The sequence below is a fragment of the Diceros bicornis genome, chromosome 34 (genome assembly GCF_020826845.1).
Source record: "Diceros bicornis minor isolate mBicDic1 chromosome 34, mDicBic1.mat.cur, whole genome shotgun sequence".
NCBI classification, from domain to species: Eukaryota; Metazoa; Chordata; class Mammalia; order Perissodactyla; family Rhinocerotidae; genus Diceros; species Diceros bicornis.
The window spans coordinates 6,497,225-6,525,177 of NC_080773.1; the positions used below are offsets into that span (position 1 = coordinate 6,497,225).

At 39.2% G+C, this 27,953-nt stretch overlaps 1 protein-coding gene across 2 annotated transcripts in view; it reads left to right on the forward strand.

Moving 5' to 3' along the window:
* The window catches only part of TDRD12 (tudor domain containing 12), a 108,695-nt gene that overhangs the window by 55,973 nt on the left and 24,769 nt on the right, over positions 1–27,953 (forward strand). For both annotated transcript variants that reach the window (XM_058529075.1, XM_058529074.1), the window contains 14 exons: positions 4,030–4,127; positions 4,731–4,807; positions 14,620–14,700; positions 16,081–16,141; positions 16,506–16,613; positions 18,790–18,975; positions 20,790–20,946; positions 21,416–21,543; positions 22,173–22,364; positions 22,598–22,726; positions 23,652–23,769; positions 24,387–24,526; positions 24,660–24,880; positions 27,284–27,383. In XM_058529075.1, coding sequence (XP_058385058.1) covers positions 4,030–4,127; positions 4,731–4,807; positions 14,620–14,700; positions 16,081–16,141; positions 16,506–16,613; positions 18,790–18,975; positions 20,790–20,946; positions 21,416–21,543; positions 22,173–22,364; positions 22,598–22,726; positions 23,652–23,769; positions 24,387–24,526; positions 24,660–24,880; positions 27,284–27,383 — 1,796 coding nt within the window. The remainder of the gene's footprint in view (positions 1–4,029; positions 4,128–4,730; positions 4,808–14,619; positions 14,701–16,080; positions 16,142–16,505; positions 16,614–18,789; positions 18,976–20,789; positions 20,947–21,415; positions 21,544–22,172; positions 22,365–22,597; positions 22,727–23,651; positions 23,770–24,386; positions 24,527–24,659; positions 24,881–27,283; positions 27,384–27,953) is intronic.

The following is a 27,953-nucleotide window of genomic DNA, read 5'->3' on the forward strand; positions in this document are numbered from 1 at the left end:
TGATTTTGTGTCCAGTCTAAGAAATGTTTGCTTTCCGTATGTTTTCTACTTTTGATTTTTACATTTTGTTCTATGATCCATTTCAAATTAATGATGTGAGGTAGTAGTCAAGATTTCTTTTTTCTCATGTCAGTATATGTGGAAATATACAGTATATATTATTTTGTATTTGTGGTGATCCGTCTCCTAGATAGAGTCCTGGAAAAAGGATTTCTGGATCGAAGGCTGATTTTATTATACATTGCCAGGTTCCTGTCCGTAGGTGCCGTATCATTCTTAGTCCCACCAGGAATCTAGGAGACTGTGTTGATTTGCCCACAGCCTCACCAGCAGAGAGTATTCCAAGTTTTTAGATTTTTTTCAGTCTGCATGTGAGAAATAGTATCTTAGAGTAGTTTCCATTTCTCTTATTATAAGTGCCACCTCTGATTTGTTAACAAGTCACGCACATTTATTGTGATTAAATATGAGTTTGGACTTATTTTCATCATCTCATTTTGTGTTTCAGTTGACCATGATTTTTCTTTGCCTTTTTTGCTTGTTCTCTGCATCCTTTTGAATTGATCATATTTTCCTTTCTTCCCCCTTTACTATTTTATATATCATATTTCATTTCTCTTAGCCTTAAAATTTTTTTATATACTTTGGTTTTTCTAGCGAAGTTTAAAGATAATCAGTATTTATCCTTCTCACATCAAGAACCTTACCTTTTCTTTTCTAAACTCCCCTTCCATTTCGATTCTCAGTATTATCTAGAATTGTAGCTTTAACTTGTTATTGTTCATATGTATTTCACATTCAATTTTTAAGTTCTCTGGGGCTGAACTGCTTGGGTTTGAATTCCACATCTGCTCTTTATTAGCTGAATAAACGTAGGTAAGTCATTTCACCTCTCCGTGCCTCGTTTTCCTCATCTGAAAAAGGAGGAAGTAATTGTACCATATAGGATTCAATAAAGTAATTCCATGATACCTATCACACAGAATTCAATTAGTTAATTCATATAAAGCATTTAGAATAGTTCTTGATGCATAATAAGCAGTAAGTAAATGTTGGTTATTAATATTATTAGGATTATTATTGCACTACTGGTTTATTTTTCTTCTTCCTCAAGTGCATATTTTAGTAGTTCTTTCAGTAGGGGTTATGGGTAGTATATGTTAGAATATGGAAATAGTTAAACTGGATTCAGTATCTAGATTCTTAGTTATTTTCCTTCAGTGTTGAAAATTCTACTTCATTTTCTTCTAATCTGTCAATCTGTTGATTATTCTTTTGTAAGTAATTGGTATGTTCTGTCAATTGACTTTTTAGATTTTCTCTTCATCCTTGATATTCTGCAGTTTCTTTACAATGTGTGTGGTTGGTTCAAAATTTATTCTATTAACACTTGGAATTTTTCACTTACAGAATTCATGTCTAACTTGAGTTTCTGAAAAGTACAGGCACAGCTCGGAGATATTGTAAGTTTGGTTCCAGACCACTACAATAAAACGAACATCACAATAAAGCGACTTACATGAATTTTTTTGGCTTCCCAGTAAACATAAAAAGTTATGTTTATACTTACTTTATATACTGTACTGTAGTCTTTTAAGTGTGCAATAGCCTGTCTAAAAAAAATTTACATACCTTAATTAAAAAATTTTTTTTTGCTTAAAAATGCTAACCATCATCTGAGCCTTCAGTGAGTTGTGTTCTTCTTGCTGGTGGAGGGTCTTGTAAAAGATGCAGTATCTGAGAAGTGCAATAAAATGAAGTGTGCCTGTATTAGATGGTAATGTTTTCAAAGATTTTTTTCCTCCCTCCTCCTGATCTGTTAGACATAGATTAGTGTTTCTTCTTCTATCATCCATTTGTCTTAGCTTTTTTTTTTGTATTTTTTTTTATTTCTCTGAACTGATTTCTGAGAGATTTTCTTAATTTAATTCTTTAAATTACCATCTTTCTCTTTGATTCTAGCCCAGTATTTACTCCATCTTTTGGGTTTTCAATTTAATGACTGTTTCTTGTTGCTTAGAGTTTTGACTGGTTCTTTTTTATGTCTGCCTATCTTTTCATATCCACCTGTTTTGTTTCGTGAATACTATTCGTTTTTTTATCTCTTGGATATTTTAAATAGATTTATTTTAGGTCCTTTTTAGACTGCTGTTTTATCTCCATTTTGTCAGGTGTGAATCTCCACCTCCTCACAAAACTTTGTGTTTTTGTTTTTTTTTTTAACATTGATGGCATTGAACTACTTTGTGGACTTTGTGATTTTGTTTGAAAGCTCATACTGTATGAACATTTTCTTTTGGCACATTTCATCTGCTACCTGCACTCCTGGCTCCAGATCAGTGTGTAGTTTTGGCTGTCACACCGTGAAGAGAGAACGTAATTCCAGACCCCGACATCACATGACATGGACTCCAACTTACTTTAAAGAACAATTAGACCAGTTTACAATATCATGTCACATTTCCAGTGTTAGCTATTTATTTCAGTGATTTGTGTTATTTAATAGATGAAAAGTGTACCTCATCATTTCAGTTTGTGTTTCTCTTATTGATACTTAGGGTGAACACTTTTCCAGAATTGCCTCTGTAGTTCCTTAATAAATGATTGCTGGATTGAATTTCTTCTTCTTTTTTTAAAGTTTCTTGACTCAGTTTTTTTTTTTCTTTCTTTCTGTCTTTATTTTTTGTGAGGAAGATTAGCCCTGAGCTAACATCCAATGCCAGTCCTCCTCTTTTTTCTGAGGAAGATTGGCCCTGGGCTAACATCCGTGCCCATCTTCCTCCACTTTATATGGGACGCCGCCACAGCATGGCTTGACAAGCGGTGTGTCGATGCGCGCCTGGGATCCAAACCTGCGACCCTCACGCTGCCAAAGTGGAGTGTGCGCACTTAATCGCTAGGACACCGGGCCAGCCCCTGGATTGAATTTCTTTTGTTTTCTTTTCTTTGAAGTCACCCTTCAGTTTTGACCCAAGTGTAATTACCCAGCTTGATTATCCATATTATTCACTAAATAACTTCTGTCACTTTTCAGAAGTCTTATTTAGGCCTAGAGGATAAAGATATTTGGAAGACTCTGCTTTAGATTTTTCTTCCCTCTGGTGATTCAAATTCAGCTGTTTTCTAATATCTTCTATATCCACTGTGCTATGAAGAAGTAAGACGCACAACTGTGATCCTGAACCGTTTCCTGAAACTGAGTTATAATTGGTATTCTGGTTATTACTGCTGTGTAACAAATATCTTATAGTATTTAGTGGTGTAAAACAACCATTTTGTAATGCTCACGGATTCTGTGGTCAGAATTCAGAATGGACACAGCAGGAAGGGGTTTGTCTCTGCTCCACAGACTCTGGGGCCTCAGCTGGGCAGACTTGAAGGCCTGTAGTGACTAAACAGTTGGATTCATTGGAAGACTTATTCAGTCACATGTCTGGCATGTCTCCCAGTTTGGGCTGGGACCTCAGCTGGTCCTGTCATCTGAAATGCCTCTCGTGGCCTTTCCGCGTGGTTGCTTGGGCTTCCTCACAGCATGGTGGCTGGGCTTCAGAACCGAGCGTCCAAGAGAGCAGGTCATAAGTACATGGCACTTCTGCAGTCTAGCTTTAGAAGTCACCTAACACCACTTCTGTGTTGTTTATAAGCCCACCCAGGCTCATGGAAAAGCCATATGGAGCTCCCCTCTCAATGGGAGAAGTGCCTGTCACATAGTGAGAAAAGCCCGTGTGTTGCCAGACATGTTGTGGCCCTCTGGAAAATATAGTCTGCCCAGTTGGGAAAGTAAATTATGTTTAATTCTTAGTAAGCCAGTAAAGGAATTTTTAAAACATATTTTAATGTATAATAAGAGTTGAAATAAGATTTTTAAATTTAATTCCCTCAAGTGAGGTTTAATACAAAGCTCTATTCCATAATGATTTTATGTATTAAGATTTTATGATAATACTTTTTAAATTATAATCTTTTTATCCTATTTTCTATTAATAACACTTCCTAAGATAGCTTTTTATCACTGTTTTTATTTTGCAGGTAAAACTATAAGATGTAATATGGATTCACAGAGAGATTCACCTAAAAACAAATCTGAAAAGAAACAACAGTGCCTCCCTTTAAAAGATGTAAATAAGGTTGTATTTTTAAATGGTTATTAGATATAAAGTTTGTATAATGTTAATTTTAGAATATTCTCCTTTAAAGTCTACCAGGAACAAAAAATATGTTTTCTATTAAAAAATCCTTGGCTATGATAGTTTCGTTCATGAAAAAATATAGTTTGCATATTTGCTCTGTTTCAAAAGAACAAGATAACTCCAGCTCCCTTCTTGACGAGCCCTCGTTCTTGGCCTAGTGGCTTCTCTACACAATTGGGTATTTATTTTCATTTTAACCAGGGTGTGAAAGTCTGGGATTAAGGGACACTCTAATAGATAAGATAAAGCCTAACCTGTCCCTCCAGTCCCTTTGACCTGACAGGTGAAAGTAATTACAGGACAGTTTAAATACTGGTTATCTGAAATTCCAGCTGCCTACAATTTAGACACTTCCATCTAGTGGTTATAGCAATGGCGTAGTCACCCAGCTTTCCAGTTCTTTGTCTCTCCATATCTGTGTTGTCTGAAAATTATCTGAGATGGTTGTTTGTGAGAATAATTCCCATGGAAATTTGGTTCGTCAAGAATATATATCTTGCTGGCATACATATTCTTTCTGAAAAACATTTTTTTTTGCAGTGTGTTGAATCTTCAGTTTACTGGCCAACAAAAAGAGGTATAACAATATATGCTGACCCAGATATACCAGCAGCAAGGTATGATTTGAAAATTCAGTGTAATTGACTAGAACTTGAGTATAATACCATCTTATACTTTGTTCTATACCATTGATGATAGGAAAATATTTAATTAAAAAAAATGAATGGCCCTGGAAATTTTAATTCAATATATATTAATTTAAAAGAAAAACGTTGTGACAACTGGTTAGCCACACAATTGACCAAAAACTGGTAGTGGCTATAGAGTTCCCTTGTTACCTTGTCGGGAAAGTTGTTTTGGTAAGGCAGGTCCAACAAAGTTGTCCTGATGTAAAAGATGGGTACATGTGGGCCAGATGGCAGTACAAGCTGGTAGAAAGCAAAGAATGGTTTGTTGAAGATGAGTATCAAAGGCTTTGACTGGCACCGTGTCCTTATCAAGATGCATATCAGGGATGTTAATGAAATCACAGAAAGGGTGGGATATTATACCACTTCACATATAGTGTAAGATCTTAAAATAGTATGTCTCCATTTCTCCCTGCTCCTGGACCTTGTGCTAGTGTGGTCATGCATTTTATTTGCACGTTTGTTATAAATGCTACAATCTATTATCATCTGTATTTAAACAGTCAGTTATCTTTTAGAGAAATTTAAATAAATAATAAGAAAAATATCTTATATATTTGCCTCTCCGTAGTTACCATCAGTGAAGAGCCATCCAGATTTCTATCTGGTATCACTTCCTTCTACCTGAAGGACTTCCTTTACTATTGTGTTGTGGGTCTGCTGGTGATGAATTATTTCAGCTTTTGTATATATGAAAAATCATTTCAGCTTCATTTTTTAAAAAAAACATTTTTTCTAGGTACAGAATTCTAGGGTGACAATTCTTTTTTCCCTATATTTTAAAGATACTGCTCCACTATCTGCTTACTTGCATTGTTCCCAATGCAAAATCTGCTGTCATCTTTTTCTTTGTGCCTCTGTTTGCAACATGTTTTTTTCCCCTGACTGCTTTTAAAATTTTCTGTTTATTACTGGTTTGAGCAGTTTAATTACTGCGTGCCTTACTGTAGTTTCTCTCATGTTTCTTATGCTTTGGGATTCATTAAGGTTCTTCATTTGTAGGTTTCTGTCTTTCATCAAATTTGGGATGTATTCAGCTGTTATTCTACAGATATTTTTTCTGCACTCATCTCTTTCTCCTCTCCTTTTGAGACTGATGAGACGAATGTCAAACCTTTTGATATTGTCCAAAAGGTCCAAGGCTCTGTTCATTTTTTCAACCTTTTTTCCTTGCTCTTCTTGAGATTAATAATTGTACTGATCTATCTTTAACTTAACTGACTATTCTGTCATCTCCATTTTGCTATTGAATGGGTCCAGTGAATTGTTTATTTGATGTATTATATTTTTCAGTTTTAAAATTATTTGATTTTTTTAATAGTTTATATTTCTTTGAGAACTCTTTTTTCTTTATTGTGAAATTTATGTTGTACATTATTGTTTGTCAGTCACCGTATAAATGCATGCCTTCACCCCTTGTGGCCACCCCCTCACCCCCCTTGCCCCTGGTAAAATAGTTCTCTCTGTCCATGTGTTAGTTTATCTTCCACATATGAGTGAAATCATGTGGTGTTTGTCTTTCTCTTTCTGGCTTATTTCCCTTAACACAATACCATCCAGGTCCATCCATGTTGTTGCAAATGGGACGATTTTGTGTTTTTTATGGCTGAGTAGTATTCCATTGTGTGTGTGTGTGTGTGTGTGTGTGTGTATATATATATATATATATATACACACATATATACACACGACATCTTCTTTATCCACTCATCAATCGAGGGATGCTTGAGTTGCTTCCACATCTTGGCCAAAGTGAATAATGCTGCAATGAACATAGTGGTGCATAAGCCTCTTTGGATTGTTGATTTCAGGTTCATTGGGTAGATACCCAGTAGTGGGATAGCTGGATCATAAGGTATTTCTATTTTTAATTTTTTGAGGAATCTCCATACTGTTTTCCATAGAGGCTGCACCAGTTTGTATTCCCACTAACAGTGAATTAGGGTTCCCGTTTCTCCACAACCTCTCCAACATTTGTTATTTTTTGTCTTGGTGATTATAGCCATTCTAATGGGTATAAGATGATATCTTAGTGGAGTTTTAATTTGCATTTCCCTGATGATTAGTGATGTTGAACATCTTTTGATGTGCCTATTGGCCATCTATATATCTTCTTTGGAGAAGTGTCTGTTCATTTCCTCTGTCCGTTTTTTGATCAACTTGTTTGTATTTTTATTGTTCATTTGTGTGAGTTCTTTATATATTATGGAGATTAATCCCTTGTCAAATATATGGTTTCCAAATATTTTTTCCCAGCTGGTGGGTTGCCTGTTCATTTTGAACCTGGTGTCATTTGCCTTGTAGAAGCTCTTTAATCTGATGAAGTCCCACTTGTTTATTTTTTTTCTTTTGTTTCCCTTGTCCGAGTAGACGTGGAATTCGAAAAGATCCCTTTATGACTGGTGATGAATAGTGTACTACCTATATTTTCCTCCAGGAGTTTTATAGTTTCAGGTCTCACCTTCACGTCTTTGATCCATTTTGAGTTAATTTTTGTGTATGGCGAAAGATGGTCTACTTTCATTCTTTTGCAAGTGGCTGTCCAGTTTTCCCAGCACCATTTGTTGAAGAGACTTTCCTTTCTCCATTGTATGTTCTTAACTCCTTTGTCGAAGATTGGCTGTCTTTAGATGTGTGGTTTTATTTCTGGGCTTTCAATTGTGTTCCATTGATCTGTGTGTCTGTTTTTGTACCAGTACCGTGCTGTTTTTATTATCATAGCTTTGTGTAGTATATTTTGAAGTAAGGGATTGTGATGCCTCCAACTTTGTTCTTTTTTCTCAGGATTCCTTTAGCTATTTGGGGTCTTTTTTTGCCCCATATGAATTTTAGTATTCTTTCTTCTATTTCCATGAAGAATGTCCTTGGGATTCTGATTAGGATTACATAGAATCCATAGATTGCTTTAGGTAATATGGACATTTTAACTATGTTTATTCTTCCAATCCACGTGGATGGAATATTTTTCCATTTGTTTATGTCATTATTGATTTCACTCAATAATGTCTTATAATTTTCATGGTATAGATCTTTTACCTCCTTGGTTAAATTTATTCTTAGATATTTTGTTCTTTTTGTTGTGATTGTAAATGGGATTGTCTTCTTGAGTTCTCTTTCTGTTAGTTCATTATTGGCATATAGAAATGCAACTGATTTCTGTAAGTTGATTTTGTACCCTGTAACTTTGCTGTAATTGTTGATTTTGTCTAATAGATTTCCAGTGGATTCTTTAAGGTTTCCTATATATAAGATCATGTCATCTGCAAACAGCGAGAATTTCACTTCTTCGTTGCCTATTTGGATTCCTTTTATTCCTTTTTCTTGCCTAATTGCTCTGGCCAGAACATCCAGTACTATGTTGAATAAGAGTGGTGAGAGTGGGCACCTTGGTCTTGTTTCTGTTTTCAGAGGAATGGCTTTCAGTTTTTCCTCATTGAGTATGACGTTTCTGTGGCTTTGTCATATATGGCCTTTATTATATTAAAGTACTTTCCTTCTGTAACCATTTTGTTGTGAGTTTTTTTCATAAATGGATGTTGGATCTTGTCAAATGCCTTCTCTGCATCTATTGAGATGATCATGTAGTTTTTAGTCCTCGTATTCTTAATGTAGTGTATTGCATTGATTGATGCAAATGTTGAACCGTCCCTGTGTCCCTGGTATAAATCCCACTTGATCATGGTGTATGATCTTTGTAATGTATTGCTGTATTTGGTTTGACAATATTTTGTTGAGGACTTTTGCATCTATATTCATCAAGAATATTGGTCTTTAGTTTTCCTTCTTAGTATTGTCCTTGTCTGGCCTGGCTTTGGTATCAGGGTGATGTTGGCCGCATAGAATGTGTTGGGAAGTGTTTCCTCTTCCTCTATTTTTTGGAATAGTTTGAGAAGGATAGATATTAAATCTTCTTTGAATGTTTTGTAAAATTCTTCAGACAAACCATCTGGTCCTGGACTTTATTTTTTGGGAGGTTTTTGATTACTGTTTTAGTCTCTTGTGACTGGTCTATTCAGATTCTCTATTTTTTCTTGATTCAGTTTTGGGAGGTTGTATGAGTCGAAGAATTTTTCCATTTCTTCTAGATTGTCCAATTTGTTGGCATATAGTTTTTCATAGTATTCTCTTATAATCCTTTGTATTTCTGTGGTATCAGTTGTAATTTCTCCTGTTTCATTTTTAATTTTATTTATTTGAGCCTTCTCTCTTTTTTTTCTTGGTGAGTCTGGCTAAGGGTTTGTCAATTTTGTGTATCTTCTCAAAGAACCAGCTCTTTGTTTCATTGATCCTTTCTACTGTTTTTTTTTCATTTTGATTTCATTTATTGCTGCTTTGATTTTTGGTATTTCCCTCCTTCTGCTGACTTTGGGCTTTGTTTGTTCTTTTTCTAATTCTGTTAGGTGTAGTTTGAGGTTGCTTATTTGGGCTTTTTCTTGTTTGTTAAGGTGGGCGTGTATTGCTATGAGTTTCCCTCTTGGGACTACTTTTGCTGCACCCCATATGAGTTGGTATGGTATATTTTCATTTTCATTTGTCTCCAGATATGTTTTGATTTCTCCTTTAATTTCATCCATGATCCATTGCTTGTTAAGTAGCATGTTGTTTAGTCTCCACATCTTTGTCACTTTCCCAGTTTTTTTCTTGTAGCTGATTTCTAGTTTCATGGCATTATGGTCTGAAAAGATGCTTGTTATGATTTCAATCTTCTTAAGTTTATAGAGACGTGCCTTGTTTCCCAACATGTGGTCTGTCCTTGAGAATGTTCCATGCATGCTTGAGAAGAATGTGTAATCTGTTGTGTTTCTATGTGCTCTATGTATATCTATTACATAGATATGTAATATCTATGCTTCTAAGTGCTCTATGTATATCTATTAAGTCCATCTCATCAAGTTTTCCATTGTTTCCTTGTTGACTTTCTGTCTGGAGATCTATCCATTGAGGTAAGTGAGGTGTTAAGATCCCCTACTATTATTGTGTTGTTGTTAATATCTCCTTTTAGGTTTGTTAATAGTTGTTTTATGTACTTTGGTTCTCCTGTGTTGGGTGCATATATATTTATAAGTGATATGTCTTCTTGATGGAGTGCCCTTTTTATCATTATATTTTGCCCCCCTCTTTGTCTCTCATTACCTGTTTTATCTTGGAGACAACTTTGTCTGATATAAGTATGGCAACACCTGCTTTCTTTTGTTTGCCGTTAGCTTGGAGTATTGTCTTCCATCCTTTCACTCTGAGCTTGTTTGTCTTTAGAGCTGAGATTTGTTTCCTGGAGGCAGCATATTGTTGGGTCTTGTTTTTTAATCCATCCCACCACTCTGTGTCTTTTGGGTTGGAGAGTTCAGTCCATTTACATTTAGGGTAATTATTGATATATGAGGGCTTAATGTTGCTATTTTTATCGCTCATTTTCCAGTTCTTTTGCATTTCTTTTGTTTCTTGTCCCATGTCTTTCAGACTACCAATTCAGTTTGGTAGTTCTGTATGGTGATTCTCTTAGTTTTCTCTTTATTTTTCGTGTGTGACTCTGTTCTGATTATTTGTTTAGTGGTTACCATGAGGTTTGTATAAAAAATCTCATGGGTGTGATAGTCCATTTTCTGATGGCCTCTTATTTCCTTAGACTAAGTTGATTCCCTCCCTCTTCTCTTCCCCTTCTAAGTTATTGTTGTCACCACTTAGTCCATCCTGTCTTGTGAGTTTTTGTTTAAAGTGTTGAAGTCATATTTATTTTTGGTGTTTTCCTTCTCTTGATCTTTTGTTTTATAATTAAGTGTTTGCTAATCTATTGTGATAGAGACCTGTAATTTTTCTGGTTTTGTCTACCTATTTTTCTCCTTGTACAAAACTTTGTATCCCTTTTCTCTTTTTTTTCCTCAGGCGTGAGGGCCTTCTTGAGAAATTCTTGTAGTGGGGATCTTGTGGCAATGAACTCCCTTAGCTTTTGTTCTTCAGGGATAGTTATGATTTCTCCATCATATCTGAAGGATATTTCTACTGAGTATTCTTGGCTGAAAGTATTTGTCATTCAGATTTTGAAAATATCGTTCTGCTCTCTCCTAGCCTGTAAAGTTTCTGTCAAGAAATTCGCTGTGGGCCGGCCCTGTGGCTTAGTGGTTAAGTGCGCGCGCTCCGCTGCTGGCGGCCCGGGTTCGGATCCCAGGTGCACACCGATGCACTGCTTCTTCGGCCATGCTGAGGCTGCATCCCACATACAGCAACTAGAAGGATGTGCAGCTGTGACATAGAACTATATACTGGGGCTTTGGGGGAAAAATAAATAAATAAATAAAATTATTAAAAAAAAAAGAAATTGACTGAGAGCCTGATAGGAATTCTTTTGTACTTTTTTTTTTTTTTTGTCTAGCTGCCCTTGATATTTTTTCTTTGTCATTGACTTTTGTCAGATTTACTACTATATGCCTTGGAGAGGATCTTTTCATGTTGATATAGCTAGGAGATCTATTGATTTCATTCACTGATAGTTCCAGCTCCTTTCCCAGGTTTGGGAAGTTCTCAGCTATTATTTCTTTGAACAGTTTCTCTGCTCCTTTTTCCTTCTCTTCTTCCTCTAGAATACCTATAATCCTTATGTTGGATTTCCTAATTGAGTTGGATATTTCTCAGAGAGTTTCTTTATTTCTTTTTAGTCTTAGTTCTCTTTCCTCCTCCATCTGGAGCATTTCTGCATTGCTGTCCTCAATATTGCTAATTCTTTTCTCCATATTGTCAGCTCTGATGCTTAAGGCTTCCAGATTTGTCTTTATCTCCTCCATTATGTTTTTCATCTCTAAGATTTCTGATTGGTTTTTCTTTTTTTTTTTTGTTGAGGAGATCAGCCCTGTGCTAACATCTTTCAATCCTCCTCTTTTTTTGCTGAGGAAGATTGGCCCTGGGCTAACATCTGTGCCCATCTTCCTCCACTTTGTATGGGATGCTACCACAGCGTGGCTTGCCAAGCAGTGCATTGGTGCATGCCCGGGATCCAAACCAGCAAACCCCGGGCCACCACAGCGGAGTGGACGCACTTACCTGCTTGTGCCACCGGGCCGGCCTCTGGTTTTTCTTTATAGTTTCAATATCTTTTGTGAAGAAATTCTTGATTTCATTGAATTGTCTATCTATATTTTCTTGTGTTTTGTTGAGCTTTTTTATGATAGCTAATTTGAATTCTCCGTCATTAACGTTATACATTTCTGTGCTTTCAGGGTTGATTTCTGGGTGCTTGTCATTCTCCTTCTGGTCTGGAGATTTAGTGTATTTTTGCATAGTGCCTGTCAGCATTGGCTTATTTTTCCTCATACTGAGAATATCTGGTCGCAGTTTCCCCCTGCCACCTTTGGGTGGGGGTCAAGAGCTGTGTATTGTGTGCCTGCCTCGATCCACAGGCGCTCTGCCTGTCCCACAGCTGAGCTGAAGCGTGGCTGAGCTGAAGCGTGACTGAGCAGAGGCTGCCAGGGCTGGAGTGGGGGAACAGCTAGAGCTGGAGTGCAGGAACATCTGGGACTGGAATGCAGCTAGGATGAAGCAGCTGGAGCTCGGGCGCTGGTGAGCCGAAGAAGCCAGAGCTGGAGTGTGGCCAAGCCTCAGCGTGGCTGAGTGGAAGCAGCTGGAGCTGGAGCGTGGGAACCGCTGGAGCTGGAGCGCAGCTGGGTTGAAGGAGCTGTAGTTGGAGCATGGCTGGGCCAAAGAAGCTAGAGCTGAAGCTAGAGCACAGCTGGGCTGGAGAAGCTGGAGCTGGAGCGTGGCTGGGCTGAAGTAGCTGGTCCCAAAGCAGCTGGAGCCTGAGCTCGGTCGAGCTGATGCAGCTGGGGCTGGGCCACTGGGCCTGGGGCGTGGCACACCAGAGCTGCTGGGGCCGGGGTGCCAGGGAGCTGCAGCTGCTGGGGCCAGGGCACGGGCACGCCGCCGCCACTGGCACTGGGGCCAGCACTGAGCTGAAGCACCACTGAGCTGAGGCTACAGGGCTGCTGTGCTAAAGTGCACGTGGGCGGATGGGGAGAGGCTCTTAACTTTTGCCTCCCCGATCCCAGGGGTTTCTTGCTTCACTCTTACTCTTTGGTCTCCTGAAGTGCTAGCTTGTCGAAGGTACCCCCCAAACAGTTCTGCTCCCTCTGTAGGGGAGTTTCCCCTGGGCTGTGAGGGATCTTGGAGAGTGCCGGTTTTCCTGCAAAGAGCCACCCCTCCCCCCGCCCGAGAGCCATGTGGTCTCAGTCTCAGGGTCGCAGTCCTTGGGGAAGGAAGGGATCTCCTCTTACCTCCTTCCACTTTCTCTGGGGATTCCAGCACCTGAGTCCTCAGGTGTATGGCTGCATGGGTCCCTCAGACATCCCTTGTGTTGTTTGATTAACTTCTCTTGGAATGTGAATGTCCTTTTTGTCGTGTCTTAGAGGGGGAGAATTCAGTGGGGGAAGCTCACTCTGCTGTGATGCTGACGTCACCCCCCTTTGCTGAGAACTTTTATTGTTCCATTCAAGAGTGCTCACCTTTCCTTTCCCTATGGAACAGGGTTGTAATAGCTGCTTTAAAGTGTTTGACAATTCCCACATCTGAGCCATCTTGGGGTTGGCATCTATGGATTATCTTTTCCCTGGACAGTTGATCTGATTTTCCTGGTTCTTTGTATGTCGAGTAATTTTGGATTGTATTCTAGATATTTTGAACATTGTGGTGAGAGACTGGTTTCTGTTAAAATCCCCTGGAGAAAGTTGATTTTGTTGTTTTTGTTATTTGTTTCAGCACACCTCAGATTCTGTCTCACTCTCTGCAAGTGTTGATTGCAGTGTGAGCTCAGTTTCCGGGTCTTTGGCCTGCTGCTGCTTTGGGTCTGTTCTGAATACACTCAACTTGGGGCGAGCCTGGGACTTGTGTTGTATCATAAACAGAAATAAGGGGTCCTCTTCTCCTCTGGTCTTGCTCCCTTTTTTTTCCAGAATTTTCCTCACGTTCACTATTCTCTGATGCTCCCTCTCCTTGCTCCTCTGGCCAGGAAGATGGTTTATCTTGGAGAGACTGCCAGGCAGTTCTATGTGATTGGGGCTGTTTGTGGAGCAACACAACAATAGAAATAAGAGAGAAAAAAAGATGGAGGTTTTCCCCACACAGTGTTTAGACCACGGGGTCCCCATTTCCCAGTACCCCTCGAGGGAGGGAGCGGTTTTCTCTCAGGGTTTAGGTGACTGCGCTGCCGTTACCATTGCAGCATGCAGCTTCGTGGTCAGAGCTGGCCTTGGGGCAGGGCCAGGACAGAAAAAGAGGAAAAAAATCGTTTGGGATTCCCCGCACTCTCTGGTTTAAGGCTCGTCTTCTCGGTTCTCTGGCTTGAAATAGAGGGTTTCTTTCAGAGGTTTTGATGTCTACATCCGCTGTACACTTCAAGTCTCGGGCCACCTTCGGGTCAACACCAAGAGGTAGAGGAAGGTGAAAGCCTGGTAAATTCTCCCTGATTCTGGTTGTTTTTGACATTTTGGTTCCTCTCCCCTATAGTTTTGTACTTTATTCAGAGTTTCTATTCAGTAGGAGAGAGAGGCTGTAGGGGCTTTGTCCCTCGTGGTGAGCGCCAGAACTGTCACAACGGTTTTCACATTTAAAGGGCTCGGCTTCAGTTCTCACATGAACTTACTTATGTAGACCAGCTCGTCCCTCAGTGGTACTTCTTAGTTTTACCCCAGAAAATAAAGATATTTTCAGGATTTGGGTAAATACGTTCAGAAATTTTAATAAATGTTTTTGATTTCTAGAGCTTCCTGTCAGAAATCAAATGAGAAATCACTTAGATTGGCTGAGAAGAAAGAATACAACGAGAAGAATGGTTGTGTGAAGTATGAACTTTTTCTTGGCCTAAATTTTTTATTGAAATAATTGTAATAAAATTATAAGCAGGAAGAATTTACATATGATTTTATTAGTAATTTCAAACCTGCATTCCCATTAAAAAATAGATACACGTGGTGTCTTCTGTGGGCTCTCAAGTTCATTTTTTTCTTTTCCCTTTACTAGTGAAGATTTTTCTGTTTAAAGCTTCATTCCACTGTAAATAGTCATTTCCTACCTCCCCTTCCTGATTCTCTTGGTGAAGTGAACAATTCTATGAAACAATAAGATATAGTTGATCTTTTGGGGCTGTTGATTTTATGTGAGTTGGTGTTTGCTTTCTTCCCAGTTTTCTGATGGTAGATAGGCCTACCACCTGCTGGAGAAACTTTAATTATTTGCAGCATTGAACTTGGGGATTTTTTTGTTCTGCCAGACTCACAGAGTATTCACTTACAAGTTGTTAAAAATAGATTAAAACACTCTTACATTCCAAGTAACTATGGCTGCTCTGAAGCCACCAGAGTGACAGAGTTTGACGGTTCAGAAGTGGGTAGGTCGTGCTGTATCCACTAATTGGCCTGGAATGATTCGGGGCAGGGTGCTGATGTGCAGCAGTTTGGGCTGCCTCCCTTCTCAGAGGCCACACTGTGGCCCTGTGATGTCCTCTCACCCAGCAGGAGCTCCTCACAGGGTTTCAGGGCCAGGTCTCTGCAGGCTGCTATGGAGCCCACAGATCTAAGGGTGGCAGTTAATGCACCTGAGTTGACATCCTACTCCCAGGACATCCCTCCACCCTGTCACCTGAAAGCTATGGTGCTACAAGTGTTTATTTTACTCCGAACAAAAGATTTTGCATTATCCATGCAGAAAATTTTAACTTGATAAATTAACCCCAAGATATTCTCTTGCCTTTTATTTTTGTATTAAAAGGTGGTATCTTATCTCCTGTTGAGCTAAATGTCTTTTACATAGAGCTCACTGATTAAACTACGTCAGTTCTGTCAGTCCACTATGGGTCCAGGGAACCCGGAAGTGGTTCGAGATTAAACAGCAAAGAAGAAGGAGGCAGTGGGTTTCTTAGAACCATGAGATGACCACATGACCAGGCAGTCTTCTCCTTGGTCGGAGCAGGTGCTCCTGGGATTGGCAGTGCCGAGTCCACGGCCTGGGGCCCGGGGTCGAGGTGGGGACACAGGAGACTGGCATGACCACCGTGACCCTTACATCGCAATGAACAAGGCAGAACAGAACCAGCAGTAATTTCATAGCTGTGCCCTGCAACATGTAGTTCATTTTACCTCTGTCAAAGAATTCAAATAATAGCTCAATTGAAGAAATGGAAACATTCTTTTTTTCTTCAAATTGTCCTTTTAACTGTTTTACAGATTATTGCAGTTTTTAAATCCTGATCCTTTGAGAGCTGATGGACTCTCTGATCTGCAGCAGGTATTACAACCCTATAAAAAAAGTAAAAAAAGAAACAAAACTGTTTACTCTTTAAATCCCTCTTCTTCCTTCCTCTGAACTTGAGATGAGAAAAGAAACCCCTTAGGTGGGGGACTTGACCCGAAGACATCCCTTTAGAAATTACCTAGTGAATTATTGCTTTAGAGAAATTACTCTTTTTTAATTTGGGTAATAGATGATCTTCCTTTCATTTTGGTAGTTTTGGTGGTTTTTGCTAAGCATATATACCTAGGTTTTTACATTGAAATCAAACTCTTGTATTTTTTACATTTCCGTAAAGTGCCTGATGTTCTTTCTGTGCTGATGCCACAAGGCAGAGTCGTCTAAGCACGTGTTCTCTCAGTTGCAGAAGCTGAAGTCGGGCACGTGGCGGCCGCTTGCAGTGCTCCGGAACAAGATCGAGCCATGCCTGTCCATTGACATGTCGCCACTCTCAGCAGACCTGAAAAGGGTAAAAGTGCCCCTAAAGCCAAACTCACAGAGGAATACTGAGCTGTTCTAATGTAGAAGGATTTTTAATAAACAGTTCTAAGGTTGCATTTGTGTAATTTCTCTGCTTTTGAAATTCTCTTTTAAGCTTTTGTTATTAATTTCTCATTTATTCTTAAGTCCAGGTTAACTTCTTACAAGTGAGTAATTCTCTTGTGGAGAAACCATTGTATAGCTACAGTGCTTTTCTGAGATAATTTTTCAAGCTTGCCTCTGGAAATGGACTTCCAAGTAGCAACAAGTTGCCAGAGCAATTATAATATACTTAGCATTCTTTTCAAAGTTGCTGTATAGACCTGTGGTTTCACCTAGTAAATTGATTATACATGTTTGTCTACTTCCTTCTTGATACAAAAAAAAAAGTTTAAAGTATTAAAAAAAGAAAAAAGAAAGATAAAACCCCAAGGATGAGTCTAAAGAGAGTGAAGTCTTTGGTGGTCAGGAGATTTCCACTGGCTTTTAGAAGATGGAAACAGGCAACAGAGTCTGGCTGACTTACAGAGGAAGGAGTGGAGTGGGTGGGGTAGTGAACCTCCTACCCTGTTTCCTGAACATCCACAGCCAGGGTTGCAGGAAGGCGATTGGAGGCTTTTTGTGGAGAAACTGAATGGCCCTGGAGAATGACCTTTAGATGATGCTCTTTGGAATTCCCCCAGTAAGAACGCTTGCTTGCTGCCTTGTCTTCCCAAAGTGATGTGACTCGCACGGTGACGAGCTTTGCCCGGCCCACACGTCTTCTAGTCAGCTCTTAGTGGCCTCCTCAGTGTTCACAGACCTCAGGGACCATCAGACATTTGAAGAAAGCCCTCACCTAAAAAAACAAACAAACTCTGAAGGAAACAAACTATGTAGGGAGTGGAGGAAAAATGTTAGAAAATAAATATCCTCAGAGATGAGAGAAGACGTTGCATGTAATTAACAGTAATGGTTGGTGAATAAAAAAGTTTCTTGGAAATTGAAAATGTTATAGAAATAAAAATCAATAGTAGATTTGAGAGAAAATGGGAACTAGCAGAAAGTAAAACAAAAACACAAAAGGATGGAAATGGGGGAGGGAAGAATTTGAGAGTCAATTTGAGGTCCAATATCTGGAAGGGATTTCTGGAAAGAATGAAGAGGGCAGAAAATTATGAGAAGAGTAACACAGGAATGATGTCTGGACTTAATGGACATGACTCTCCAAATTAAGAGAGTTATCTACCACAGGCCCAGCACAGCCAAGAAACAGGGTGGTCGACATGTTGTGAAGCATCTTAACAAGAGATTCAGAGACCAGGAAAGCTTCCCAAGAGAAGAAACCAGTCCCACACGCACGATCAGGAATTAGAATGGCTTCTGACTTCTCCACAGTAACACTAGGAGCATTGACTCCAAAATTCTCATGGAACGTTATTTCCAACCTGGAGGTCTATACTCAAACTGTCGATGAAGTGTAGAGGTAGAATGAGGATGTTTTCAGACACACGAGTCTCAAATTTACTCCTCTGTACCCTTTGTCAAGAAGCTACTGAATTAAGTTCTCCACCAAAACGAGAAAGCAAACCAAGAAAGACGACGACAGGAGTTGCAGACAAGAGGGTGATGGTGCAGGAGGATCCCAGGATGACAGCTGCACACCTGGCGCAGAGAGTCGTCAGCCCCAACTACAGTGAGGGTGCGGGGCCTGGGGACGAGGAGTTCTTGGAGATAATGGTGCTGATGAGTTCAGCCCTTTGGAAGATGGGATCATTGTGGCTGGAGGACTCGCCTCGGTTGGAACCTGTGGGAGGTTTTAGTGACAGTTACGTACAAAAATAAGCAAAGGCGTGTTAGTGAAAGGCTTTACAAGTGAAGTTGATGCTCCGGCAGAGTGTTAGGAAGAAAAGGAGGAGTGACATTCTTGTTCTGGTGAGCTTTAATGCCTGGTTGGTCAGTGGACCACCTATTGGGTTCTTTGAATTTGGACCCCGGAAAAGCAAGAGTCTTATAGCGGGAGTTTGGTACTGGAAAAGATTCAGGGGGACTTACCAAGTTAGGTCTTGGAAAATACCAGATTGAGCAGTCTACTTTTTGTTGGGGTAAAGTGAGCAGTAAGATGGAGTTTTTATTGGTTTTCGATGCTTTATTGTGGTTTTTTGGTTGTTGTTGATGTTTTGTAGGCTCTTCAAAGAAATAAGTTTCCTGGACCTAGCCACACCGAATCTTACTCTTGGCCTCCCATAGCACGTGGCTGTGATGTGGTTGTCATTTCTCATTGTGGAAATGACCCTCTCTTGTACCTTCCACCAGTGCTTACAATTTTGCAAACAGGGGGCTGCTACAAGTCGTTACCAAGTAGAAATGGAGTAAGTTGAAGATAATTTTGTTTCACAACAAAATGGATTAAGTATTTGTTTCTAAATTTTGCACCTGACCTTTGGTAAAGCTTAGGTTACATTACTCATTTTGTTTCCAAACTGGCAGGACAGAAACTGTCCTCTGAGAAACTCCTTTCTCTTATCACATCATGGATTCTCACCATGAGCGCCCGGTTGTGGGCCATCGGCCGAGTCAAGAGAGTCCTGGCATTTAGAGATGAATATATAGTTTGTAAAATTATTTCACTGATTTAATTCATCTGACTGTCGTGACGACCCTATGAAATGATCAAGCCATGTATTGTTTTCATCATTTTACAGATGAGACAATTAAGCTCATGGAAAGTTACTGGTATAAATTCTTAACAGCTGACAAATGTGACAAGAAGTGGGATTAGAATTTAGGTTTTCTGTCATCTTGTCCCATATTCTTTAGATTATTTTCACAGCACCACACACCGTTTTATAATCCTACTTTATTTTTCCCATGCATAGGAATTGGAAAATAGCTGAGAAAGACGATAGAAAGGAGAGAAATGGGTTGTGAGGATCAAATGACAGTGGGGTGGTGACATCTGCTTGCTGGGTTCTGGCTGTGAGGTGACCTGATGTATATAAGACCTCTGTCTCAGATCTTGTCACAAAGGCTCCTTCACAGATGGTTCCATCATTCATTATAAGGGGAAAAATAGCAGTACAAAAAGACACTTAGAATTGCATCTTAGGAAAGATACTAGTTTTGTTTTTCTCATTATGCCATGTAGTTTAATGATTTCCCTTTGGAAGTCTGCATTGGCTAAGTTATTATATATTGGTTTAATGTTGGCTAAATTATTATGAGTTGATTTAACATCGGCTAAGTTATTATGAATTGATTTAATACTGGCTAAGTTATTATATATTGATTTAATGTTGGCTAAATTATTATGAGTTGATTTAACATCGGCTAAGTTATTATGAATTGATTTAATACTGGCTAAGTTACTATGTGTTGATTTAATAAAATCAAGTGGACAGGTTTGTGTCCCTCAGTTAGTCAGCAGCTGACCCCTGTTGATGAGATGCAGCTTGTGCTGAGAGAGAACCCTGGCTAGGCCAGAAAGGGGTGTCCAGGTCCTGCCTCTTGTGTCTGCTCTGCTTTCGCAGGTCAGGCTGCTCTTAGACCTGGCGCCTGGAAGCAGGCGCTCACCTGGATCTGCATAGAGGAAAGAGGAGACTCATTCTCGTCTTCAGTTAATTGAGGGCACGTCTCCAGGAGGTGTTGGCAGGCAGTGCGCTTGCAGGAGACACCTGTGGGATTGTGGAGGCAGGGTGCAGATGGCGCTATAGGAAATTTAATCTCCTCGGGAAGAGATGTTAATCTTTTTTAAGGCCCCTTTCAGGAGGCAGGTAGTTCATCCTTGTGCTTAGGAGCAGGAGCTCTAGAGCCAAACTGCCTGGCTTCAAATCCTGTTGCTACCGTGTATTAGCTGTGCAGCCTTGGGCAACTGACTTCACCTGTCTGTGCCTCAGAGTCCTCATCTATGAAATGAGATAGTCATAGGTCCTATCCTGTAAGAGTGTTTTAAGGACTAAAGTAATATTTGTGAAGTGCTTAGTTTAAGCCCTAGGAAAATGAGTCAATGTATTTGAATCCATTTTAATGAAATTATATTTTAACTTTTCTGACCTGTGTGATGATGATCATAGCAAAAATTTACATAGTGCTTGCTTACTCTCTACAAGGTGGCGTTCTGCATGCCTCACTTATGTTCGATTCCTAACTTTTATGCAAAATTACGTGAATTTGTTTGTCTTTGCAGCCTCTGGCAGTCATTGTGTGCCCTGGGTGGAAAAAGGCCCAGTTTGTCTTTGAATTATTGGAAGACGATAGCCTGTCCTCTAGGCCTCTTCATCCTGTGTTGTTAACCATTGGACTGCACAAAGATGAAGCCAAAAATCTGAAGCTTCCAAGGGGCTGTAAGCATCCTTTCCAAGCTGTTTGGTTTTCCCTACAGAACACGGTGGAACTCTGCCCAGGTGGGCCTGGGAGCCATGGCTGATGCAGGGCTCATGTGATGAGGTCACCAGTCTAGACCTCACTTGTCGATTACCAATGGATATGGCCAGTGAAGGTTTGATCCTGGCTTCTGTCTGTTTCACTGAGAATCTACGTGATTTCACTCATTTACTGACTGTTTACTGCCTCCTCCTGTTTGTTAGATGTTGACTAAAACTCTCCCTGCCTTTCAGGAGCGCCATCCCGGTGGGGGCCCAGGTATTTAATCACATAGTGACAGGGGTTAGCCTGAGCCACCTGAAGAAGAAAAACAGCCTTTTGTTTAATTAGAAGACATATCTAGAAAGTATGTGGAATCTTAGCAAAGGAAATGTTAGGAAAACCTGTGGAAAACCTAAAATATTAATTGTTTTTTCTTTTAAAATGTAGGTGATGTAATTGTTACAACACCACATAGCCTCCTGAGACTTCTCACATATCAAAGCTTGTTATTTCTTAGACTCTGTCACTTAATTTTGGATGAGGTGGAAGTATTATTCTCTGAAGCTAATGAACAAGTAAGTATGGCATCCGTTTAGATGTCATTACTACTCAGAAAAAAAATACATATATATACACACACACACAAAGTCTTCACTGCTTTTAGGAATAAGGAAGGATATTTAGCTGGAGAAGAAACCAGTTAATCTAAAAAAAATCTTTCCTTTAACTTCTGTAATTAATAAGAGAGAACATTTATCTGAAATTTCCTTCCTAATATTCAAGTTTTCTTTGAAGAGCAAAAATTCTTTCTCAGGGAGGTTTCTCTTAGCTGAGTCTGTATTTCCCTGATTCCTTGTGAAGTTGAGCATTAATTTCTACTGGCCATTTGTACCTATTCTTCTCTGAGCTGCCTGTTCGTTTCCTGTGCTTATTTTCTGTTGGTGAGATCACTTTTTTAAATCAGTTTGTATAAGTTTTTTTATAAGGAGCTTAATCCTTTATTACATGTTACTTGTTTACCCAGATCTTGTTTGTGTTTTGTTTATAGTAAACATTTTCTCCTTTTTAGTTTTTTCTTTTACTTTTTTATAAAGGCTCTCCCCACTCTGAGAAGAGAGAATATATAACCCTTTACCTTTTATATTCTGTCAGACTAAATATTATTCTCTTTTGAAATAAAAATGAAATTATACTAATTTTTTAGATGTTTGCTATATTAGATAACTTTAAAAAAAATGTTGAAGTTGGAGAAAGGGAGTCTGCACCCCGTCAGATTGTTGCTGTTGGACTTCACTGGGACAGACACGTGGGACATTTGGTGAGAGAGTGCATGAATGACCCCTACGTGGTGATCACGGCCATGGAGGAGGCCGCTGTCTATGGCAGTGTCCAGCAGGTAATGAGTCCGGGGTGCGGTGGAGGCTGATGAACTCAAGCAAGTCACCTTTATTTCATGGCTTAATATTAAAAGATTATAGCTTTAGTTTCATACACAAATCTGTAACTGTGTATTTAAGTTTATATTGATTTCCTATGTATTCTGTGAAAATCACACCTTACCTATGAAAAGTGAAATGGGACCACCTTGAACATTTTTTCCGTCACATTGTTTCTATATTTCATTACCAGGTAGTGCATCTTTGCCTAGAATGTGAAAAAACCTCTACTTTACTCCAAACTCTTGATTTCATTCCAAGTCAGGCACAAAAGACCTTGATCTTCACCTGTTCTGTAGCTGAAACAGAAATAGTGTGTAAGGTGAGCACTTCCACACACAAAGTGTTCTTAACTGTTTGTTTAAACTATAATTGAGCCTCGAGTCCACAGAGAGTTATTGGGGTTGTTAAATATTTGACGGGGGATAAAAGTTTATTAGTTTAACATCGGTCAGAAGAGGAGGTGGGTTCTGCTGTAAGTGCTGGTAGCAGGAGGCCTGACATTGAGGGGGAGCCTCAAGGTGGGACCAGCCTTTCTGCTGACAATGAGCGTTCCCTGAGGGAGCAGTGCCTGTGTCTTGTCATGGTGGGGCACTAAAAGGATCCGATTCACGAAGAAATGCCAGCATCTTCTGTACCCTTTATTTAAGAAAATAGAGAAGATGACACTGAAATATATTATCATGTAGCCAGAAAAGCCAAATAAATTAGCTAAAGAGTAATTTAATCTGATTTTGTATAAATTATGCTAAAATATAGAAACAAAGCCAAATACAAAATAAAATATAAGAATCAGGAGTACATCCACCTTTCAACAACAATGAACTGGAAGGTGTAGTGAGAAAACCCCAGTTGACAATAGTACCATAAATTTGGTGCGTACATATACAGGTGGATACATACACAGATATCTGTATATATATTTATATATATGTATGTACACACACACATATACACAGGCACGTACATATATATACACACACGTGTGTATGTATTATTTAAAAAAGAAAGCAGTTTTAGCAAAATAATGTTTGTTTCACTTGAGCAAGTTTTTAGATATAAACTATAGAATTTTGGAATTATATTTATTTAAATTTACTGTCATCTCATTCTTAGGATTAGTGGATCAATGAGGTAATGCCCTCACAGATAATTTAAAGTGGTTCATATTCATAATTATCGATAGAACAATTGACTTCAGGCTTACGTTCCTGCCTGTGCACTGGCTTCTTTGCTTTCATCTTTAGGTAGTCGAAAGCAGTTCAATATTTTGCTTGAAAATGCATAAAGAAATGGTTTTTGATTTAAAAAGAGTTTTGGAACAGTGGAAGAAGAAGTTAAGTTCTGGCTCTCACATTGCATTAGGTAAGTGTTTTAATTCATACTTACGTTTAGAGAAGCTGAACTAATAGGAATCATGTCTTCAATTCATTTAAATATCTCGTCTCCAAATTTCTCAGCGTCCCCCAGATTTACTGAGAATTTATTAGTAACGTTAATTTAAAAACGAAGATTAACCTGCGCCAAGATTTTGATGTTGAGGTGGATCTAGGAGCCCCAGGGCTCTCAGGTCAGTAGGCAGCTACCCTTAGTCTGGACATTCTCCCTGGAGTTCCAGCTTAAGGATCGCTGTCTCATTATTATGTGTTAGATATATGTACGTGCCTGTGGTCGTAAATGATTGGTAAATTTAATATTAGAAATATAAAAGTAAAATGTGTAAAATAAGCATAAAACATGTGGGCAGCCTGTATTTGTAATAAAAAGAGACATTTTTCAAGCTAAAAGGGAGAGCACTTTTCTCTGAAATTTAATTGCTGGGCTGTGACATTTTTGGAAAACAATGGGAAAGAGATTTCTTTGCATCTAAAAAGTAAAATGCAATGAAGAAATGTGTTGAAGTATGGTTACTGGAATTGCTCTGTAGAGAAAGTGTAGTACAACTCCAGCTTCATTTGAAATTGTTGGAATCTTCTCTCCAGCCTTAACTGATGATTGCATACCGCTCTTGGCCATCACTGATGCCACATGTGTGGTTCACTTCAGCTTTCCTTCCTCTCCAAAAATTTTTGGTGGACGCCTGTATTGCATGTCTGATCATTTTCAGAGTTTAGCCGAACAGGTTTGATTAATTTTTATTATCTTTTAATATTCCACTGGCATTTTCTGTGTAGTGACAAATTCAGAGTCCACAGAGTTTCATCGTTTACACTGGTATGGATGACCTGCTTTCCTTATTCACCCCCCATTTTAAGGGTTCTCCTGCAGAACAGGGAGATGAAAGGACCAAATCTGTCTTGCTGCTGACGGAGAGAAGTGCGTGCCATGCAGCTGGTGTCCTGCGCTACTTGGAGCGAGCAGAGGCCACGATTCCATTGGAGCTGTATGAATTCACTGCAGGGGTTCTGGAAGCCAAAGAAGATGAAAAAGCCACAAGGCCTCTTTGTCCGTATCTTAAGGCTTTTGGTTTTTGCAAGTAAGCCAGTCGTCTTTTTTTAAATTGAGATATAACAGACAGTAGGCAGAGATGATCAATTTGCAGCTTGATGAACTGTCACGTACGTGTGCCCCCGTGTAAACACCACCCACTCTGAGGGAGCGCCCTGGAGGTCCCCTCATGCCCCTTCCCCAGAAGTAACCACCCTCCTGGTAGCTGTCAACATTGATTAGTTTTGCTTGTTGTTGAACTTCATATAAATGCAATTATAGTACCTTCAACCTAAAATCTGTGACGTTCATCTATGTTGTTGTGTGTATCGGTATTTATTTTGTGGCTCAGTATTGTGTTGTATGAGTATGTTACAGTGTGTATATCCATTCTCCTGCTAGTGGGCCTGTGGCTTGTTTCCAGTGTTTGGCTATTATGTATGAAGCTGCCATGGACATTCTTGTACCTGTCTTTTTGTGGAAATATGCACCCATTTCTCTTGGGTATATACTTTGGAGTGGAATCACTGGGTCATGGGGTAGACTTACGTTTAACTTCTCCGAAGTGGTTGACCATCTCATGATCCCATCAGCAGTGTCTGAGAGAGTTTGAGTTGCTCCGTGTCCTCACTAACACTAGTGTTCATGAGGGTGTAGTGGTGAAGCATGATTTTCGTTTGTGTTTCCCTGATAATAAATGATGTTGCACGTCTTTTCATATGCTTGTGGGGCATTTGACCATCCCCTTTTTGTGAAGTGCCCCTTCAGGTCTTTTGTCCATTTTTTAAATGGGGTGTTTATCTTTTTCTTATGGGTTTTAGGAGTCATTTATTTATCCTAGATATAAGTACTCTATTGGATGTGGGCACTGAGAATATCTTCTCCTGGTCTGTGGCTTGCCTTTTCACTCTTTTAATAGTCTTTTGATGAACAGACATTTTTAATTTTGATGAAGTATTTTATGGTTACTGTTTTTTGTGTCCTTATGTAAGAAATATTTGTCTATCTCTAGGTCATGAAGACATTCTTCTATATTTTATTCTAAAAGCTTTATAGGGCCGGCCCCGTGGCTTAGCGGTTAAGTGCGTGCGCTCCGCTACTGGCGGCCCGGGTTCGGATCCCGGGCGCGCACCGACGCACTGCTTCTCCGGCCATGCTGAGGCTGCGTCCCACATACAGCAACTAGAAGGATGTGCAACTATGACATACAACTATCTACTGGGGCCTTGGGGGAAAAAAGGAGGAAGATTGGCAATAGATGTTAGCTCCGAGCCAGTCTTCCTCAGCAAAAAAAAAAGAGGAGGATTAGCATGGATGTTAGCTCAGGGCTGACCTTCCTCACAAAAAAATAATAAAATAAAAAAAAATAAAAGCTTTATAGTTTCAGCTTTCACATTTAGGCATATAATCCATATTGAATTAATTTTTATATATGGTATGAAGTATCCTTTTTCCCATATGGATAAGCACTTGCTCCAGCATCATATATCTAAAACCTCATTGTGTTCTCACCGAATTGGTTTCTTTGATGTAAACCTGATGATAGTCTGTGTGGTCCGTTTGTGGACTTGCTCTGTTACATTGGTCTGTACGTCCGTCCTTACACCAGTAGTACACTTTCGCAAGTACTGTAGCTTATATTCTTATGAGTCTTGGAATTTGGTATGTAAGTCCTCCACCTTTGCTCTTCTTCAAGGTTGTTTTGGCTATTTTTAAGTCCCTTGCATCTCCGTATACGTTTTAGAATAGGCTCGTCAATTTCTTCAGAAATCCTGATGAAATTTTGATACAACTGCATTCGTTCTGTAAATCAACGTGGAGAGCATGGACATCTTAACAGTCGCAGGGGCCTCTCTCTGATGCAGACATGATGCCAATACTTGATAGATAGTGGCTGGGACTGGGTAGGAGGTGTCTGATATGTATCTACTGGATTGAATTTAATTTTAAGATCACTGTTGACATTAACTTTGTAAAATTATGCTACATTAAATAGATTATTAGCAGCAATTTCCATTATGCCTTTAAATAGAATATTGACTTTCGAAACTGAAGCTTCAGCTAGTTCTCAGTTTGGGTTAAGGAGTGGCTTCTGGTTTAGAGGTTAATTGGCCTTTGTTGTGGGTGGGTTACGGGGATGCGTTTCTGGTTCAGAGTCTTTATTTTGGAAGTACGTTTTGTTCATTTACATATTGCATTTAAGAATGTCTAGAGAAATAATGAAGTAACTCTTTCCTTTAAGTTTATTCAGTGTTAATTAAATTTTAGGATCTCTTTCCACTTATTTGCATATTGTTAGTGTCATCTGAAGTATTTAATATGGGTTACTTTTAAACTGGAATAAAAGTTTTCTGATTTTAATTATAGATTAATTTTCCTAAAGAATACTTTAAAATATATGTTAAAAGTTATTGTTTTTTTCTGGTTTTAAAATCCAGTTACTTTTTTTCAGAGACAAAAGGCTCTGTCCTGATCGACACCATATTAATCCAGAAACAGACATGCCAAGAAAATTGTCCAACCAAGCCCTCCCAATGTTTGGATATATTAAAGTAAGTTCTGTTAAAGATCCTTTTGTCGACTAATTAATGGTCAATTTAATGAAGACACTTCATTTTTTAAGCAGCAGAATCTTCGTAGAGTGTAATTGTGACAGCGTTAATGCAGCACCATTAATCTGACAGTAGGCATGGGTCCTTATAAGGTGCCTTGTTTCAGGGCCCAGTTTATTTAGAAAACCAAGATCAAATTGGGAAAATGGATGAACCCCTTCAACAATTTAGGGATTTTTGAGTTGTACTTTCAGAAAGTAAGTTGTGTCTGGGGGCTGTTAAAAATAATGCAATGATTATATGAATCTTCAGAACATCCATGATGATTCCTTTAAGGAAAATTCTGAGATGCAGATAGAATTGCTGAGTTAAGAGTTTGTCTCTTTCTTTTGAATCCTTTTTATTGCTTTCTTTTTGCGTTTGGTTGTTCTCCTGTCCGCCATCGCGTTGCCTTAAGGCTTGTCTGTTGTGTCGTTCCTGCTTGTGCTCCCTCTTGGGTGGCTGAGCTACACTCGTTTCCTGGTGCTGCTGTGACCAGCACCACAGCTGAGTGACTTCAAACAACACAAG